This window comes from Temnothorax americanus, unplaced genomic scaffold (genome assembly GCF_048541705.1).
Source record: "Temnothorax americanus isolate GAGA-0224 unplaced genomic scaffold, ASM4854170v1 Scaffold28, whole genome shotgun sequence".
Lineage (NCBI taxonomy): Eukaryota > Metazoa > Arthropoda > Insecta > Hymenoptera > Formicidae > Temnothorax > Temnothorax americanus.
The window spans coordinates 2,395,295-2,416,474 of NW_027509421.1; the positions used below are offsets into that span (position 1 = coordinate 2,395,295).

A 21,180-nucleotide genomic window follows, 5' to 3' on the forward strand; every position below is an offset into this window, starting at 1 on the left:
TTAACGAGTTTTATAAATAACCCTGTTGAAACTGCAAAAATTAGGATTGTTAAAATTTAATAATTTTAGAAAAAATCTTTAATAACTTTCCTTTTTCTTTTTGATAAAAATTGGGAGCCCTTAACTTTATTATCTTTGTATATATATATATAGGAATTTTTTACATAGCTATATATATATATATATATATATATATATATATATATATACACAACACACATATATATAGCTTCGCCTTTTACTATTAATCATTATAACTATTATTATCATCGCCGTCATCGCCGCCATTAATTCTTTTTTCACGCTTATTTATGCCCAATCTATGAGTAATGATCAATGATCACGAGAAAATCGGGTATTCACAGCGCTCGTTATTTTATATATATATAATGTAACATATACATATGCATATATATAAAATTTATATTGTATATATCTCGACGACCAACGCGGAAAGCCACGAGGAAACCCGAGATATCGCGCGTACCCTCTTCATAGTATAATAATAATATAAAGATCTAGAAGATACGGGACTACATCGGTAGCAATCGTAGATTCTAGACAACAGTTGAAAAGTATGGAAGAGACGATGTAGTTTTGCGTAGATTTATATATATAGATATATAATCTTTAATATAACTGTTTTTACTTAAAATAAATAACCCATCTTTCTTTTTTTTTTTTTTTAAATGCGCCTCTCGGTCCGCTAACTCCGCTCTTCTCTCACTCTTTCTCTCCCCCTCTCCTCCCTCCTCACTCTCACACACTCTCGCACTCGCAACATATATCCCATAACTCCATTTACTCCATCATTCCGTAAACCACGCATTTATTGCCCTTTATCGATCAGGTTGAATCTCAGGATATGCCCATATTCCTGATATGTCCGCATGCTTAAGAACTAACTCGTTCGCAGTCCTTCTTTCGCTTCGATTGTTCAGGTACCGATTGACGAATCGAGGAAAAGACGAAGGTCCCGATTCGACGAGCGAAAATTAAACCAAGAAAAAAATATGAAAGAAACGCAAAGAAAAGACACACGGCGCGCATCCTATTGTACACGAGGAAGAAGAGACTGCGAATATCGTTGACGCTATTTTCTATTTGCATGCGACTTATTACATAACGAACGCACAGTCTTATGCAGTAAACCCGTGAGCGAACTTCGACAAGTAAAAAGATATCGTCACATTAGTCTATCACTCTACGATCGTAGATTTGGTTCGACTCGCTGTCTAAGCGACAAAACGATTCACGTTATATATGCGAAAGTCGTAGCTACCTACATAGATATCGTTTTTGGACGTGTACACTTCCTTTCTGTAACGCACACATACACACACACGCACACGCATACGCATACATACCGATGCGGTGCACCTTCATTCACTCTGCCTCGTACGCTATCACTCTCACTTTTTCATTGTATAAATATACCGTAAAAAAAAAAAAAAAACACCGCGCGCAATCAGAGTACCCGGTTTCATCTCACGCTCACTTCATGCTCGCCGTTTCAATCTTAAACACTACAAGTTTTAGCGCTACAACGTACAAAAAATAAGGCCGCCACATTAATACACTGACTAGATCAGTTTCATATATTCTATTTTCAAAGTGGACAAAACTCTGTCGGCTACGCGCAACACGTCAACAAGAATATCCAGGACACGGTACCTCTGCCAACAAAAAAATATATGTATATATGCATTATCGTTATATATCTCCGGCACTTTGTATCGCGCATCCCGAACTATTAACGCCATGACAGTCATGACACGCGAAACTGCGAATCGTTGACCAAGCACGTAGCAATGTCGATGAACTTCGCGTTGCGTCGACGTCGATACGTCAAAAGACAAAATGAGAATCTCGCGAACGCGATGTAGGCCTCTGTAGACGTGGAACTTAAGAGCTTTCGCTTGATCTCTCACTGCAACATGCTAGATAACGAATATCAAAAAGAAAAGTTACACAAATCTCTCATCGTATATCCAATAAATATCTGCACCATTGAATAACATACTCAATAAAATAAATTTCAATAAAATAAATATATATTTTCTTACCTAAATAAATACCTAAATAACTATATTTCAATTTATACACGATATGTATTGACAGAAATTCATTTTTTGATAGTTAATCAAGATTTATATACATGATATTATTTTATTAATTGAAAAGAGAGATTTCAAAATTCTATTAAATATGAATGGTTGGATATATATATAGTAAAACTCAATTCATCTTGTATACATAGAAAGACTAAATCCAGTATGGCTGCAGTAACAAATCAGCGAACCCTTATGTACAAAAATAAAAATTAAAAATTGATAAAACTAACACATTAATAACACGTTGTGAAAGAAGAAAAAACACAAGACAATCCGGCAAAGTTAACCGTATCTTCAAAAAATTAAGAATGGCGAGATAAGAACCTTTGGCTTGTCGACCCGCCTATTCGACTTAAACAAAAGAAGTCATATCGCCCTTATTCGTCGTCGATCTGTGTATAGCTACTCTTCCGGTGATCGGTAATACCCATGATTCGTGTGCATAAGGACGGAGATGGCTACTAGGAACTGCGAGGCACTGCAAAATGTGTGTCAATCGCGAGCAACCGATTAGCGTTAACACTCGGCGCTAATCTCGAACGCAGTTTTCTAACGAAATTCTCGCCGCTGCTTCGTTCTCATCCCTCCCTCCCTCTCTATCTTTTTCGAACGGCGCATCGTTGTAACCAAATTGCATGAAACGCGACTCGTGTTGCGTATAAAAGATTCTGTGTTAATGGCTCCGCCAAATTTCAGTCGTACAGCTCAATAATGTATGTATGTAGATTATCAAAAAACATCACAGTCAGGTTACTAGGTTTTTTTTTAGAGAAGTGTCTGTAAGCACGCTGCACGCGCGTTATCAACTATCTTGCCTACGAAGTCACGAGTGACGCGCCGGTACTATATAATTGCCCTTTTCACCCTCTCTAATCTTTCATGCGCAATAAGACCGATTGCTCCTATCTTTAATGTGACGTAACTGTCTGTTCTTCACTCTCAGCTACATGTAAGAAACGCTAATCACACGTAATATCCCAGAATTCTCGCCGTCTTCACGAATGACGGCGAGCCCCTGTCGAATCCATCTCCAGGACCTGTATTGCGTTTCATTGTACATACGATTCTTTTCACGCGGACGCTGCTTGAACGTCGAAGAGAAACGATAAGAAATTGCCAAGAGCCTCACGCGTAATATCACTTCTTGTCGAATAACGCAAGTTTACTGCGCACGGCACCTTCGCACACGACTAGCCGTTGCGCGGCCGAGATGCTGCTGATGGGCACGGGCCCTTCTAGACTGGCCCGTAGCAGGGTCAGGCGGCTAGGACCAGCAGCGTCGCCGTGATCGCCGAGTCTACCCGCTTGTTTCCTCTCAAAGTACTCGACGATCTTCGAGATGGTCTTGCTCGACGAGCCAATACCATTCAATCGGTCCTCCCAGAGGGAATCGCCGCCGCCTAAGCTGGCAATGTCCTCGGAGGAGTCCGTGTAAATCGAACTTGTCCGATGGTCGTCCAGCAGGAATAGACTGCTCGCTGCCGAGCTGCTAAGGGTCGATGTATGCCGTCGATTCGGCGGCTCTGGACTCAGGTCCTCACCGACGCAGCTCCAGAAGCCTGATTCGCAGCTGCCGCGTCTTCGCGGCTCCCAACCGTCTCGGAAGAGCGGATGGGCGAACAGGCTCGCGGCTCCCACCTTAGTAGCAACCTAAAAACATACGTGTACATGCGTTAGTATATATAACAGCACAATATCTTCAAACGTTTACAATAATTGAAACTTTAAACTTGTGTAATACAACAAAGTGCTTTTAATCTAAGGATTACGCTTAATCATTTATGCTCTGTGCATCAATCTGTACACCTACCTTTCTCTCCCATTTTTTTCTGGCAGTAGGACTGCTCGGTTCAGAATTTGGCTTCTTTCTGTCCAGAATTTTAGCAATGCTATCGTTTTGCGCCGGCTTGAACTTGCTGCACGCGCTATCGGTGACGCTTGGTCGCACGTCCTCCAACGAGGGCAGCTCCAGACAGCTGGAGAACAAGTCGCCGAGGATTTTCTTGACGCCGCCCAATGCGTGAAACGGATTCGCCGTCATCGGCCTGTAGTGCGGATCGCGGCGGCTGGCGAGCTCGCCCACTCGCCTGGCGGAATGGCATCTCGCCTTATCTGACGGCGTCGCATTGTCACAACCTCTCGCGTCCGCCGATTGACTTCTGAGTTTTGCGGTACGCCGCTTCATCGTGCGTCCTTCCCGCGCAATTTCGTCCATGCTGGACATCAGCGTTGGATCGATGGTCGACTGCCGTTTACCGATGTTATTCTTCAACTCCTCCTCGCAGGCCGCTATCATGGTTTCCAAGCTAGTCATGATTTCCGGAAAGGTCGGCCTGGACTTGGGTTCATACTGCAAATAAATGATCGCACCATTTGTAATCCGTAATTAGTAACTACAAAATTCAATTAGTTAAGACTTCATTTACTGATTGATATAACGAATAATAAAATTTAATAACTATCTGCATCAGATATTTCGTGCGTGCATGTGTGCGCGCGTGCGTACATCGTACTCTCAATCTGGTAAAAGCTACACTAATCTCCGATCATTCGCACCGTATCCGCATTGCATGCCTTTACAGTTAGATATCATCATACTCACCGTGCAGCAATTGAAGGCGAGTTGGAGGAAGGCGGGCGGTGGATCAGCCGCCGCGCAGATCTCCGCCACGGCCAGGTAATCGAGGCCAAAGTTATCTGAGCGTGGCAGAACGTCCGGATCCGCTGGCACGCGGCCGATCAGCTCGCACACGACGATGCCGAAGGAGAATACGTCGGATCTGTGATCGTACCACTGGCCCTTGAGGCACTCGGGCGACATCCAGTAAGGGCTGCCGACGGTGCTGAGGCGGTAGCCTGTGCTGGGATCGGGTATCTTCGCGGCCAAACCGAAATCGCCCACCACCGCTGTCATCTCGTTGTTGCACTCGTCCTTCTTGATTAGCACGTTCTTCGACGTGAGATCGCGATGGAAGATGCCGCGGCTGTGTAGATAGGCCATACCGCGGGCTACGTCCCTCGCCAGATTCATCCGGACGAGATGCGGCAACGACGTGTGTCGCGACATGATCAGCTGCTCCAGGCTGCCGCCGTTAATGTACTCCGTTAACGCATGCAGCTGACCCTCGTGCACGCACACTCCCATGAACCTGAGAAGAGATCGACCTTCAAAAGTGTGTCCTTTTGAGAAAACTTCCAACTTATTCTGACGAAAAAACAAGATTTTTTTCTAACATTATCTAGAAAAATATATTCGAAATGAGTATGTGTATCTTAAAAACTTTTTACTTCCGTATCTAGCGTATAAAGTGATTAAGATAAATGATAAAGATAAAGCCGATGCTATCGCGACGATTAAATTACAATAGGCGTATCAAAGACCGCCTAGACTCTTTAATCATTTAAAAAATGTAAAACACACCTGCGACCTTCAGTTTTACTTATATAAGTACTTTATCGTAAATAGTGCGCGCAAAGTAAAGTGATAACTCGTTTCTAAATGACTATGTACTGATTGACGTATTCCTCTTGTAAACAAAAATCTCGGTAAGAAATTGTGATTGTAATTCTATATTTAATAAGAATTAATGATCTCTCTAAATGTGCACCATTACGGATCACACACAGAAAAAAGAAGAGAGTACGAGAGGTTTCTGGATGAAAAGTGGCCCTTTGCTTCAACAAAACTTAATAAAATTTATCTAAAACCATATAATGTAAAGAAAGGGTTAAAATTTTATACTCGCTAAGCAAAGGTCGGACCATTAAACGTTTAAACGTAACGCTGCGGCAATATTCTTAAAATGGTCACAAGTAAGTGGCATTTGTCGCGTCACGTTCACGCAAGCGCAAACGAATTCAGAACTCGTCGCTTTTATCAATTCAGTGATTTCCAGACGAGATTAGATAATGCGAAGGTGAACAAAAGAAGAATAGAGCAAAGTTGACGAACAATGTTAATAACGTTACGTGTCAAACTTTAACATCATACGCTTGCTTTCTCCAATTTATGAGATACGACAATAAATAAGACAAAATGTGCAAAGATATATATATAAAAAGATAAAATAAATATAAATAGATAAAAAATACGCGTATACACGATTTATACTCTGGAGGAAAACAACCTAAATTATTGAAAATGTAATGTTACACGATAAATAATAATCTAATAAAAAAAAAATGGGACATAAATTGAGCTAAAATGCAAAAAAACATTATTTATGGATAACATTGTCGAATACTGTTTATTTATCGCTCATTTATTGAATAATAAAAGTGTACTATATTTTAAAGATGATTAAAAAATCTAGATATGTTTAATATGCGTGTCTGTGTACTGTAATTTAATCGTCGCGATATCATCGGCTTTATCTTTATAGCCAGTACATATGCCAGATTAAATCTTAAAGAGAATTAAACATTGCCTTGTTTCAAAGAACATCACGGCCTCATTTATCAGAAAATGCCTTTAAGCAAGGTACTTAACATTGCTAAATAATCAATATACTATTCAATGACAATTAAATATTGCCAAATATCATATCATGAATGTTTTAGCTTTATAATTATATATACATGTAACGAGTAAACATTTCCATTAATTTTACCATGTATATCGATGCATCGATATATCGATAAGTAAAATAAAACAATAAATTTCAATGTATGATTTGTATTATAAACCATAATTAACTTCTAAATCACAGTATACGAGAGACAATATTATATAAGTTTTTACGATTTGTTTGTTATTTCAGTAAATAGCGAAACCACAAATGAGAATTTATTTCAAAAAGATACCAGAGATTGCGATAAAACAACTTGATTATATATCCTGTAAAGTACTTTGCTTGCATTTCTCCCGCAAGTTAATCGGTGAGTGCACTTTGCGTTATCGCGAGGGTAAAATCTTGGCACAAATGGCAGAGCTGAGGAGAAGAAAATCGCGAGTTGTGTGCCTCGTGTCGTCCCGATTTCGAGGCGTTTCTCGTCGAGCATGTCGACGAGGCGTTTCTCCCACAAGCGACAGGACAAAAAAAAGGAAGAGGACGAACAAAACCGCGCGAGCGAAAGAGAAATTTCCGGCGGAGAATTTTTATCTCGGGTAAAACGCGGGCGCGATATGCATGGCATGCACGATGCTCCAGATTCATTTTTTTTGCCGATCAGATAAGAGGAGAAATTGTCGCTCGCCTCCCGAGGTTTGTCGTTCGCGCGATTGATCACAGTAGAAACATTAATTACGTCGTGTCACGTACGTCGAAGAATTCTGAGCACTAAATAGACGTTTGGCATAATGTACCAACGAGAGGAAAAAATATTTTTCAAGATTATACATCTGAGATGTGTGAAAGTCGAGATGATAAGGCGAACGAAGCGTACACATCAATATATAAGCGAATAAAACAAAAATGATTTATTGGCAAGATAATTGTAGCTAATCTTATAAAACTGCAATGCCGCTCTCTTTTAACCCTTTACTTTTTTCCGGCCATTCTACTTCCGCTCTGCATATATTCGTTTTATTTCAGATTGACTAAGTATCTTGTCTTATTTTACAGCGATATAATTCATTCTCTGTTGATTTCGATTCAAATCATAATACAACCGCGCACGATGCACTTAAATCGAAAGTCCGATGCCAAGTGCACGGTGGTCGATACGAGTGTCTGACCATGCCGCGTCATTATCTACTAGTCGAGCGCCAGAGCGGCGTTTTCTCTTTCACCCGTCTAGACGAATTCATTTTCCGCAGGCCAAATATTATGTAAAAGAGCGTTCTCGCGCGTGTAACGAGTATCCGCGAATCGATCGGGAGCACATTCGAGGGGAGACAGGAATCATGCGGAGTTCTTTAAGACGCGGGATATTTTCGGACATTATCCGATTTTTTTTCGTTTCAGTCGTGAGAGCGATGGCGCACCAATTGTCTAACCCACACAAAGTCGTTCCAAGCATTATGATGCTTGAGATGCTGCTGTAACAATACTACGTCGAATACTCGATACGCCTGACGTTACAATACCGATGTTTACGGGCGATTCCTCGAAAGTATTGCGGTATCTGATGATTATGCACTACAGCAGTGAGATGTCATAAAAAATATTGTGTCAATAATATATTATTAAAATATAATGACTATATTACACAACAACAATCTGTCAAAAAAACGCTATTATGTTTTCTTGAAAATAAATATTAGTTACTGATAGATTGAATGTGGCAATAATCGTTGATAAACGACATGGTAATGCCAAAGTACTTCCAACTGTACTTTTAACGAATCACGAAAAATACTTCAAATTAGCCGAACAATTGAAAGATTTGTGTAACACAGAACGCTTTACATTTCAAATAATTTTTAATATTTCAATATAACTATTTATTTATTGAAATTTAAGAGAAATTTAATTGAAGTAAATCGAACACACAAAGCGGATGTTTATGTCGTGTTATTGCTGTCAGGCGCTGTTTAAAAATACCGATGCCTCTTTTTAGAACACCTTGCGCAACGTAAACACTTCCTGAAATTAATGCAAGGTATCCCGTATAGACGTTATCGCGCTATAGCAACTCCGGTTACGACGCAACGTAACGAGCGCGCGGGTGTCATGATACACCCGCGGCAAATGCCGCAAGTGAAGATGATAACTATTTTTACGGCTGAGTCAGCCGGGTTGCCGCGAAGCGGAGGATCCTGAGAGGACCCGCGGAGTTTTCGCGGCGGCCTCGCCGAGGGAAATGCCAGAAATAAGATCCGCTAGGTCCGCGACGGGTAAACACCGTATCCGAATCTGGGCCAAGCCGTTTATAACGTCGGAATGCGTTGTCGTCGTGGCGCGTCCCGTCAAACGCGTCGTCGCGCTATATAGCAAATAGCAACGGTTATGTCATAACCGGGAGGCATTTGATTTCCGAAAACAAAAATGGAAAACCGAAAAGCCGTCTCTACATTACGAACTTTTCATATCCCAAACTATGAATTCGCTTTTATCTCGCGCAGTGGACTTTGTGATGGATGCTCGCAGAGATGCAGTATCAATTCCAGTTCTGGCAAAAAGTAAAATTGTTCGAACGCATGTCGAAGTTGGAAATTAATTAACAAAAGCATCGAAATAACAATATAATTTTCAAAATATATATATATTAAATAATTAATATTTAATATGTAAATAATTGAAAATATTTTTTTAGCAAATTAAATTTTTGAAGCAAAAATAATAAAATATTATATTTAATGTTTCTCGTAATATATATATATATATATATATATATATATATATATACAAACGATTACAATTAAAATTAAAAATGTAAAAGATGAAATGTCTCTTCTCGAGATATAAATATAAAATGATATACAACTATTGACATAGTTTAAATGACTACACACCTAATTTCATTAGTTATAGGATGAAAAATGTTAGAATACGTGTAATGCATTATGCACTTTGGATTCTGCTCTCTGCTATGCACCTAGCAAGAATTTCGCAACGGGTACAACGTGCCGAGCTAAACGCCGTTACCGCTAGGCGACGTATTATGTCGTAATTCGTAACGAGTGTAGTTAAAGCGTAATACCGTTTTTTCTAATTTTTTGCCCATTTCAGCGATCTTCCAAGCGAGAGAAATTCCAACGATATAATCGCCCGACGATAAATCAAACATACGATAACACCATTCTACAATTTGGATTGGTGTCGATTACGACGGACTACTCCAAGTACACGGTCGCCACGTGCTTCGCTAACACCGTGGAGTCACTTGATACGAGAATCTTGTGCCAGAATTTTGGCACGATGCCGGAAAGAAGGTCTTAAATTGATTCGCGACAAGACACGAAACAAATGTGAGGCGCAAACACGAGAGTTTTGCTGTAAACAGGCCATAATAAATAGTGCAATTCTTGGAAAAGTATGAAGAATATAGAGAATTTTACTTAACGTATCAAAACTCTATAAATGAGACTTTTATATAAAAATAATCAGTTATAAAGAGCAAAATAAAATGTAGCATATCTTAATGATTAGTGTTGACGTCGTTGAATCTACACATCGCATCCCGAGGAGAACACTGTCACAACTAAAAAATATACAATATTTAAGAAAGAGGAAAAACAAATATTGAATTTCTTTTAATTGTGAAATAACTAACGCAATTACAATTACGACATTTTGTTACAATGAAACTTATAAGAGGTCTGCTGTGATTCACTCGTTTTGTGACACTATTCATCCAGGAAACCGGTTTAAAAAAAAAACGACATTTCTGTCTCCTGCAGCAGATTTCGCATAGACTTTTGTGACACTATTATAACATGCAAGAAACACCTTAGGCATCATCATACTTTTTGCGGGCTTAACAAAAAAATCGAAATTTTTTGAGTTGTGACATTATTCTTCTCGGCGCGGGGTATGCGATATATTGGAAAATAAGAAAACACATTGCTATATCAAAAATACACAACATCGCGCATGTTTCTTATCGTCTATCGTTCTGAAATTTTGCTCGAATTGAAACAGCTCGCGTGAAAGAGGGTCGACGCCCGTTTGCTCGCAACATATATAAAGGATTAAGCGGGCAAGCAGAGCGGGTAGAAATTCATTTTATCGTCCTCATCGAATTCGGCACGTACGGCCGAGCGATTTTCTTCGATCGCAAAACAGAGTTTCACCTGTGCAAAAGTGAACCGGATTCGATTCTCGCGCCTCAATTATACCTGAGTATGTTCGGATGGCTGAGCTTGTTCATGAGTTGGACTTCCTTCAGCATATTCGGCCTGTTCGCCGCCAGCTGATTCATCTTGAGCACCATCACCTGACTCGTAACTTTGTGGGTAACCTGGAAAAACGAAGCGAGCACAAGGGTTAGTGACATGTTACGCTATTATTGACATTAGATCCTTGCGTTACGAATTTTTCCGAGGTCACAAGCGCAAGAGCGCCGTTCCTCGACCGGTATTGCGCTATCTTGAGACATTCTATAAAACCTTCGCCAAAGTCTTATATAGAATTTAGGATATTTTTGCCGAATATATATATAAAAATAAAGATCAGGCTAGGTAAAAGGAAATCTATTAGAATTCAGAATAAAATATTTCCGGCCGATGTAGATAACAAAAAGATAAAGTTGTGCGTAGGACTTGGCACGTGGCTTTGCATATATTTTATTTGTGAGCAATGTCATAATGTGCTTGTATAGGGTAAACTCGGGTAAGATGGCCATACAGGAAAGATGGCCAACCTATATTCTTTCAATCTAGCTCGCCATGAAACATCGAATGAACATGAGTTGGCCATCTTTCCTGTATGGCCATCTTACCCGAGTTTACCCTACCCGCAAGTTAATTACAGGATGTAAAATTTCTATGATTCACTAAAGCGCGATTAAGACAAAGGCCTACATAATTTGTAACCGCATTTCCCAAGAATGACCTTAATGCGTCGAAGTTATCCATCGTGATGATTGTGCGAAACGTTTGTACGTTTCTCGCGAAACTTATACATCATAATCATTTAATAATTTAACGACAACTATTATATAACGGAATCTTCTTCTTTAAATATATAAGAAACTATATCATCTTTTTTATAATTTCAAGTGTCACACTAATTAAATTATAAATCAAAATTCCGTTACTTTAAGACTTATTATTTTCTCATCATTAATTCAATATAAAAAGTCGATTTTTCTTCGATTCGGTAAAAAATTTCTATCTTGGCACATCTTGTACAATACTGGTGAACCGCTCGAGTATTCAAAGACGACGGCGACAGATGCGTTTCTCATCGCTTTGCCAACGAAACGAAGATGATTCCCGGTCGTCCCGGTTTCACGTGGTGCGAGTAACACGCAACACGCGCGAGAGAACGCCGAAGCGATATTATTCTCGCGAAAGAGAAACTTATTAATGAAACTGTGGCATGGCATCTGGCCGGCGTAAGATGCGCTCGTAAAAGCGCCGGCCGTGCTGCTGCTTGCAGCATCGTTCAATGTCGGAAAATGGACATACGGGCCGCAATTCCTTCTATTAGCCTTGAAAGCTGCCGCGCGGTTGCCTAATGAGTGCAATCACCGCAGAGCTTCGCTAGCAACTTTGATTATCGCGGAGGAAAAGCGACCTCCGTGGAAATACTATTGGGAGAATTGGATTTCACAAGTTCCTGTATATTACGCTACAATAAATTGAGAAATCGAGTCCACTACAAAATTATCTAATAGAAGCACATGAAACATTTACTAAGAAGATATTATCATCGATTCCATCAAGGAAACTATCATTAACATATATCTACCAAACCTGTTACTAGAATCTTTTACGTTGATAAGATATATGTACTTTATGTGTGTGTGTGTGTGTGTGTGTGTGTGTGTGTGTGTGTGTGTGTGTGTTGCACGCTATATACATCACAGGCACTAAAAGAGTAAATTATCTTTCTAGTTATCGTAAGCAATTCCTAATTAGAGAGTCGCCCCCACCGAGCCGCGAGAAACGCAGTCGTAAATTTTTCGAGCAGTGATAACGCAAAAGTGCGATCTCACATTTATGCACATTCGAGAATTTGACGCGCGTTATTCCTCGTGACGCGCGGCGCGAAAGCGTCTTCCGAGAATCCAAGAGATGCGAGACGCCGACCAGGGTTAAGGACCACTGGATTACATCAACTCCTGCTCCTCCAGCCGATCCTCGCGGCGCTGAAAGGCGTAATGCGCTGCTTTACATTCCAGCGCTCGCGCGCGTTTTACCGTTCATCTCGAATTTCGTCTCGGCTCGAAAAAGAAGTCAGCCGGAGATGAGGCGGGAAAGGTGATGAAAATGGAAACGCGAAACACGAGAGAGAGAGAGAGAGAGAGAGAGAGAGAGAGAGAGAGAATCGAATCGTTATTTATTACACGCTCTGGGATACATCCCCTAAAGCGTAGAAACATATATGTACAGAAAGTAGACGTAGTGTAATAATATATAACACAGATATGACTGTAGTCGCAAAAACAAAAAAGAAAAGATATAAAAGTAAAATAAAATAAGAGAAAATTAAAAATAGGGAAAGAAAAAAACAACATTAAGCGCACAATCGGTATCAGCCGTGGGTTCGTCCAGACATTGCAAGTAGGTGGTTGTACAGTTTTGATTTGAAGACCGGTAAAGAAGACGCATTGCGTATGTCCAGAGGTATGCCGTTCCACAGTTCCGCGGCAGAGCCACAGAAGAAACGCTTGTAGAACTCTGATGTGCGACACTGCGGAAGGATCAAGGTACCGAGCGGAGCCCTTATTTCACGCGTGACTCTGTCATGTTTGAACACGAAGTTTGAAAAGATGACCTCGGGTTTTTTCTTCGCTAGCACCGAAAAAGTTAGGCTCCCCACGAAGTACAAGCGTCGGAAACTGATCTTAAGCCAACCAAGTCTGTCGAAGTAAGGCGTTATATGTTCGTTCCACTTGGCCTGGAAAATAAAACGGACGCATCTATTGTAGGCTCTCTGCAAGCGAAGATTTTGTTCGCCCGTGATGTTAGTTAGGATCGTGCAGCCGTAGTCAAGTATAGGTACAATCAGGGCCGAGACCAGCATGATGCGAAGAGGAAGCGGTAGGAGATGCTTGCAAAGCTTCAGTTGATACAACGCCGAGTTAACTCTCGTTATTGTTTTCGAGATCTGCCTTTCCCACGACAGCGAACAGGTTAATGTAACACCCGAGTCCGAAAAAGGTATTATGGAGTCATTTACATAGATGGATGGTAACGCGTCACTCTCCAGACTACTAATATAACGCAGCGTCCCCACAATAATCGCTTGCGTTTTCTTAGGATTAATTTTGAGCCCATTTTCAGTAGCCTAGCAAGAGAGAGAAAGAGAAAGAGAGAGAGAGAGAGAGAGAGAGAGAGAAGGGAGAGAGCCTCTCTCTCTCTCGCAGCCGGCGTCGACGGCGCGCGAAATGGAAATTTCGGGGGTTAAAAAGTCGAGAATAATATCCGAGAGGAATCTGACCAGGATTCCTTGACGATGCCTTGGCCGGCTCACCAGTTGGATCGCGGCCAAACTGTGACGAATACGAGAGACGGAATCCGAGAGTCCGTCGTAAACAGAACGACTGCGAATCGCGTTGCTGCCTCGCGACAAAAGGAAGAGAGAACGTGAAAGAAAGCGCCGTTTAAAAACGCCGACGATTTTTATTTTCGCTCAAAACTCCGCTCGGACGAAAAATCGAACGTGTCATACGTCCGTTCACGTCGCGCGTCACGCTCGTTTTCGCCGTTTCCTGAAAACCTCTCACGCCGTTTTTTTTTTTTTTGCAGAACTCGTTTCACGAGTTTTTCTCCGTGTAGAATGTATATAGGATATTCCAACGTACCTTTCGTTTGGAAGTTTCGTTGATCGATTTGCGATCAATCTTTCCTTAGCAAAATTGTTCACAAGAGTCATGCACCTGTTTCGCGAGTTTTCAATATTTTATATTAAACATCGAGCAAAGATTACTCTTTATTTTAAATTAAAACACCAGAGGATGAGAGAATATTTAGCATTTACATAATCGTAATGCTGTGGCGATCTCCAGCGAATAAATAAAAGTACCCAACATATAAATCAGTTGCAATCGAAACGCTTCACCGGTTTTCTTCACGCAAAAAGTTAAAGATCCTCTATAACTTTATCATCGAATAAATACTCGTTAATATGTGACACGCGGAGACGCAAGTCATGGGCTTCCATTTATCTCTTCATTTATTTCGTCGCAAATTGCGGCAAAATTGCAAGCACGTAATTGATCCTGTTCGAACGCGCGTGTAATAAAACGATTGGATCTGTAATACTCTGGTAATGAGGCACGTTGCATTTGCGGATCACCGGTGTACCCCAATTTCTTCGCCAAATATGAAAATAAATGTCGAATGTATTTATAGCGGTACAGCGACGTTCAATCATTCCAATACGTTTACGAGTTTAAATATACGCTCTACGTTACGTAATTACGCCTCATTATCAGAAATTCATTAATCATAATTATATTGGAGAAAAATTCTATGAAAATCAGAATGATCGATGACTCGTGTATCATTTAATATTTTCCTCTTTCTCTTTGATAGATGTATACACATACATAAAAAAAAAGAGAAGATAAACATAGAAGCGCGGATGCAATATAGATATAGCTAGTGAATCAACCGATAGGAGGATCGGACGATGCTGCTGGTCACCTGCGCCGATTCATTTGAATAATTCCCATTGTCTGGAAAGCATCGGCCTTGCGTTTTCTACGCACTACGCGCCATTGTGTTTATACGACCGCGGAGAGAAAGCACGCACGGTAATTACATTGTAGCGAGTGAGTGATTAATGCCTCCTTGGAGCGCCGCATGCGTAATGCGAGACACGTTTCGCGCCTTTTCACCCGCACACGCGGAGGAGGCTGCGTATAAGGACGATCGGTGTACACAAGAGGAAAATTAAATAAAACGAAAGCTACTCGCCGTTACTTGAAAACGAGATATTGAGATAGTGACTGAGAGATATGTCAATTTAGAAACCTGAAACAATCAGCTTCGGTTCTCTTGTAAGTAGAAGCAAGAGAACTATTTTTTTCACATACCGCGTTTTCATCGAACCTGACGTTTCGGAGTTCCAAGGTAACATTGGCTATTTTTATCTCAAACAATAACAAATAAAATGCTGATGTATTATCAGACTGACTAAATGCAAATATTTCATAATTATTTTCTTAAAATTAGAAAGCTGTAACAGAGTTTCAAATGGTTAACTTTCGTTATACCTCTGCAAACTCTACAGAGAGAAAGAAAGTTTTATTGAATAAAGTTATTGGTTTTCAGATGATTCAGTCACTGAAGGGCTCGTTTCATGAGAACGGAGAGAAGAGCAAACACACTTCATCTATCAAGTATCGTTCCGGGAAGCTATGGTGCAATTAAGAGCAGCGAACCAATTAGCAAGCGCACTGCTGGATTTTGTAAGCTCGAAAGCCCTCTTTGCAAAGGTCTCTGCCTCGTATGTTCGCAATCACCGTCAATCATCGCAGTCAACCGTCTAATTATAAATGCGCCCAAAAGATGAAAAGCGCTAAATAGGGGATGCAGAAACGAGGATGGAAGCTCGAAGGAGAATACGTACTTGAACTTTCGTTTCTATTAACTAACATCAGACTAAATATTTGTAAATTTATAATATATGCGATCTAATAAAATTTTGTTTAAATAAATATAAAAAAGAATAAAAACTGTGTGGTCTTTTTCACTTTGTATATAATAAACATACAAATTTAATCACAGTAACACACAGTAACACGACTTTGCTTTTTCATTAAATCACTTTTACTAATATTAATTTTAATTCAATTATATGACGTAATAAGAGGCGTTAAATGTTATAAGAAATGTAGATATTGCTTAATTAATTATGATACATACCACCTCGCATACCACACAATACGATTTACTTTTCTAAAGAGAAACATTCGCTTGTTATCTTCGAAAGGCAACTGCAAAATAATTTCTCCAGAACAAGAGCAATATAAAAATATTTTCATGAGATTCATTTAATTACGCGTTATAACTGACATAACATTTTGCGAAAATTGTCGGTGCGGCACCGAGATTTGAGAAATTCGTGAAAATATAAATATTTATGAATCCGCGAAATGGCGAAAATCGATTAAAAACTATATAAGCAGAGAAACCGGACGTGCGCGAGGGACTTTCTAGGCTCAAACTTTTTCAGGTGGAAATCCATATGCCGCGACCGCTCGCTAAAGGTTAACTGCACTCACATGCAAATGCATTCTACGGATTAGCACACGAGCCATAACGGCACGACGGCTATAATTTTTTATCGTATTCCCTATCGCCAATTTTAGTCAGAAATATACAACTTAAGTGATACCTATTTACAGCGTTATAGACTTCGTGTTACGTAAGTTGCGGCGATGAAGGAGGAGAGGGCTTTAAATTTTAGAAAATCCTCCCTAACGGCTCTAGATCTTTCCCTCGCCATATGTCTTCATTTAACGTTTATTGAAGTACACGAGTCTTCGTGACTGCTAACATCCTCTATGATTACGGAAAATTGGATTGCATGAGAATGCAAGTCTGCAAAATGCAGTAATACATGACTAAACTTTTATGCGGTGGCATAGTCGTGACTACTAAACATTATTCCATCGATAAGCGACATATAATAGAGATTGCATTTGAAAGATATCACTTGGCTTCATATTTATTTTACATTGTCACGTATTTATTTTACATTTTACATTTAGTTTACCTTAATATTTATTTTACATTACCGTGTGCCAACTAATATAACTTAAAATTATTTTCACGAAAATAAAAGTTTTGTAAAAAAAACCAACCAAACGACGCGTATTTCACGAGACTTTCAAACATTGAACTATTCAGAATCCAACATTTGATACTCGATGACCATTAGCGTATAAATTAATTTAATATAAATCCGCCAAAAAAACGTAACTAATTAAAATTTGATCGGACACGGAACGCGCGTGCTATACATAAGCAGGAAAAATGTCTGTCAAAGTGGATTTTATTAGCTGCGGCAGTTGCGGCAAAGGTCAACTGCACCGCTCGCTCAGCGCGACCCCCGCGTTGCAGACTCTTAATCCCGCAAACGAGAAACGCGCGGCGATTTTATTCACAGCCCCGTGTCGTGACGTCGGGAATAAATGTCGAGAGGAAGTGTGATAGTCAAGGTCACGACAACGCACAATGAATGAGAATTTCTCAGGCGAACGAACGTACGAACCAACGCACAATGTATCGATCGATTTCTTTCTCACAGCGCGTGTCTCGCGGGACTTTCTCCTTATTTCTAAAGATCGCGAGCGAGAGATAGGACATTCTCGAGCATTTTCTTTTCTTTTCTTTTTTTTTTTCAACGGCAGATATACCGAAATGTGTCTCGCGAAACGCATACCGCGCATTCTGCTTCCGTCTAATAACAATTAACAGAAACCTAGATATATCGCACGCAATGCAAGCCACACGGATATATGTATGCGTAATTATGACATGTGAATGCAGAGGTAAGAAACGTTTTCCATACATTGCTGAAAACAATTAAACGAGCATTCCGAGCATTTTAAGTTCTGACATGTCGCGTAGCAGGTCAATTGTTGAGTTTCGTATTTACTTGAAAGTACCGCGACAATGCCAAATGATTTAAATTTTACAATGCGGTATTGTTTCCGCACTAACAATGCGCTCAGTAATCCCCAAATAAAATCAAATAAAAAAAATTAAAAAAATACCGCAAGTATAAAAAAAAAAGATTTAAACAAAAAGAGAAACAAGTAGCGATAGAAATGATTAATATATCGTATCGATTAATATAATGACAATTTCATCGTGTGTCGATTCACGATCTCGGTAATTATATAGGAAGGAAAGAGAAGGGAAGGTATATGACGCCGGTCAAGCGGTATATAGTGAAGAGAACTTGTTGTCACGCGCGCACATGCACATATTCGCCGCGGAGAAATTTACCCCACGTCACAAGTACATTTATTAAATAATAAATGACGATTTCACGCGCTCTTTTCCCGTTTCTCTCGCCGATCGCCGTCAGTCGATTAGATATTAATTAACGACTATCTCGCGCAAGTAATAATCTCAGAATTTCAAGATTGTCACTCCCATCTACGTTTCCTCATTGCGTACGCGACAGCGAGATCGCTCTATAATTATCCGGAATAAGTAAAAGAAAAATGTGTGCAACCTACATTTAAATGACGTCAATCTCAGTCCTGGCTCATTGACAGTTAACAATTATGAATATCAGCTTGCTGAGTTGAAAAGCCTGCAGTGACGCACAAAAGCCGATATCACAATATTTTCAACATAATTCAGCGGAGAATTGGTTACTTTTTCGCCAAAATGTGTCAGAGTCTCGTAAAAATTTGTTTCGCAAATAACGAAGAGCGACCTTTTATACACGTTACTGAAATAAACTTTATAAAGGTAAAACTAAATTTTTTTCATTCTTGTGTAACAAATCGGAGATTAAATGTACAGGAAAACCGGAAGAATAAACCTCTCCTCTTTAAGAATTGCAGAATAGTTTTTACGAGCCGCAGACGAACGCCTCCGCGCGCGAATACGACTTGCAGTCTTGGCTGCGGAAGTATATGCGGGAGCCTCGACACGCACGTGTGTCGCGCAGGTGGGAACGGTAACGAATCGAATCGCGGGGAAGGCAAAACGAGCGAACGACCGAGCGAGCGAGACTCATTAGAGAGTGTACGTACTCTCCATGGCCAGCGCGCCGTGACCGGCTTTCTCATTTACTTCCAGCATATTCTCGTTCGGCGCGAGGGGGGAAGGAAATGCCGGTGTTGCCTGCGAACTCTTGAGTCACAAGCAAGGTCGTCGTTTCCGACGGACGAGGAGCCGATGAGCGCGGCGGCGGAGGTGATATGCCGGCCGAATCTCCGTCCGCGCTCGGCCGCTCATCGCCGAAGTCGGAACCGTTAATCGTTCGTGAATTATTTATTATTCACGCGATATGGACCGTTTCGATATTTCGCGCAGTAAAAATCTTCTAATTGATGCGCATAGTTTTACATGGAAACGAAAGTTCCATGAAGAAAGAATAATAAATGAATTAAGAAGCGCATCAATAACAGTTATCATTTTTTTCTCGCCTTACTTTTTCATAACTGTGCACCAGTATGACATTTCATATTACATCGAAAAGTATAAATTATAAAAAGAAATAAGATTTCCTTTCGCGTTTCAGATTTGTGTAAAATAAACATTAGATTTCTAAAGAGAAGTTAAATATTTTCACAAATTTTATCATTTTTCTTCAAATAATATATAATAATAAGAAATTGGCAGAAATATGGTCCTCTCCATTTTCTTTCATCGTTTTATATTTTAATTGATGCCAGTTAATTCGGCATCTTGGTTACGGTCGATAAAATTTTATTTTTCGTAATTAAAACATCCGGAATGTCTGATGCCTATTGTCAATTATAATTAGGAAGAACGCGAGTTCGCAATTAATATCGTCGTTTCCGTGAAATACGACATTTGCAAAGTTTCCGCTCCACATATGGTACCTCGTAATCATAAAATTTTAATTCTCAATTATAACTGCTGACTGATTAATTCCATCGAAAGTTAAAGCAAGACCGACCAATAGTTTGACAGTTCACGCGGTTAATCTAGTAAACGACATTTTGCTTTAAAAATAATATATTTGAAGCTACAGGCTTTTAAAAATCGCAGGAAATGTTTTCTGAGATACGTTGAACCTAAATGTGGCAAAAACGAAATTTGAAAAACTTAATTATATTATAATCTGGCTCTCTTAATGAAGGTACAGCAATGATTAATAATTGCGGATAAAAATAATTGTATTATCGATCGATCTCGCTTCCCTATGGAACTAATTAAATAGCGCTTCTTTTCAGGAAGTTTCTACTTTCCGTTTACTCACGATTTCACAAGGTGTTTCAAATTAATTATAAGGCGAGAAATTAGGAGAACGCAAACTGTATCGCGATTTTCATAGCGGCGATTACGTATATGGCGAACGCGGCGAATGTTTCGACGCGAACGGCTGAAACGGTCAGGCAAATGGCACGAATGACGCTCTTGGAAAACCGTTGCTTCGACGATTCGCCATAAAGTTGAGATTGCTACAATATCAACGCAACCGCGCTATTATATATCGCTATTTTAATCTCACGCGTAATCTATATAGATTATATAGATAATCATATTTCCAAATAAGAAAGATAATAAAAATCGATCTTCTATAACAAAAAAAATATATAATATATGTATATTAATCTCTATATTTCGCTGTAAAAGATTCTCCTATTTTGCTTCGCGATCTCGTGTTCTTTACGTATACGAGTTTGCCAAAGGCAAATAATAATGATAATTGATATTTCGATGTAAATTTTCAGTGCCTCCGGAGCAAATAAATCAATTACACGAATTCCAGTTGTAATTTTGCGAATCTGTTCTGGGAATAAATGGAATACGGCCATTTGCGAAATCGTAAGAAATATTACCGAGCGATTA

General features: G+C 39.8%; 1 protein-coding gene across 1 annotated transcript in view; it reads right to left on the reverse strand.

The window, feature by feature from the left end:
- Positions 1-140: 140 nt before the first annotated feature.
- Cdi (serine/threonine kinase) overlaps positions 141-21,180 on the reverse strand; it is a 29,462-nt gene continuing 8,422 nt past the window's right edge. Inside the window, exons 2-5 of the mRNA XM_077410060.1 lie at positions 10,837-10,958; positions 4,717-5,263; positions 3,925-4,464; positions 141-3,764 (exon numbers count right to left, since the gene is read on the reverse strand). Coding sequence (XP_077266186.1) covers positions 3,252-3,764; positions 3,925-4,464; positions 4,717-5,263; positions 10,837-10,958 — 1,722 coding nt within the window. The 3' untranslated portion in view covers positions 141-3,251. The remainder of the gene's footprint in view (positions 3,765-3,924; positions 4,465-4,716; positions 5,264-10,836; positions 10,959-21,180) is intronic.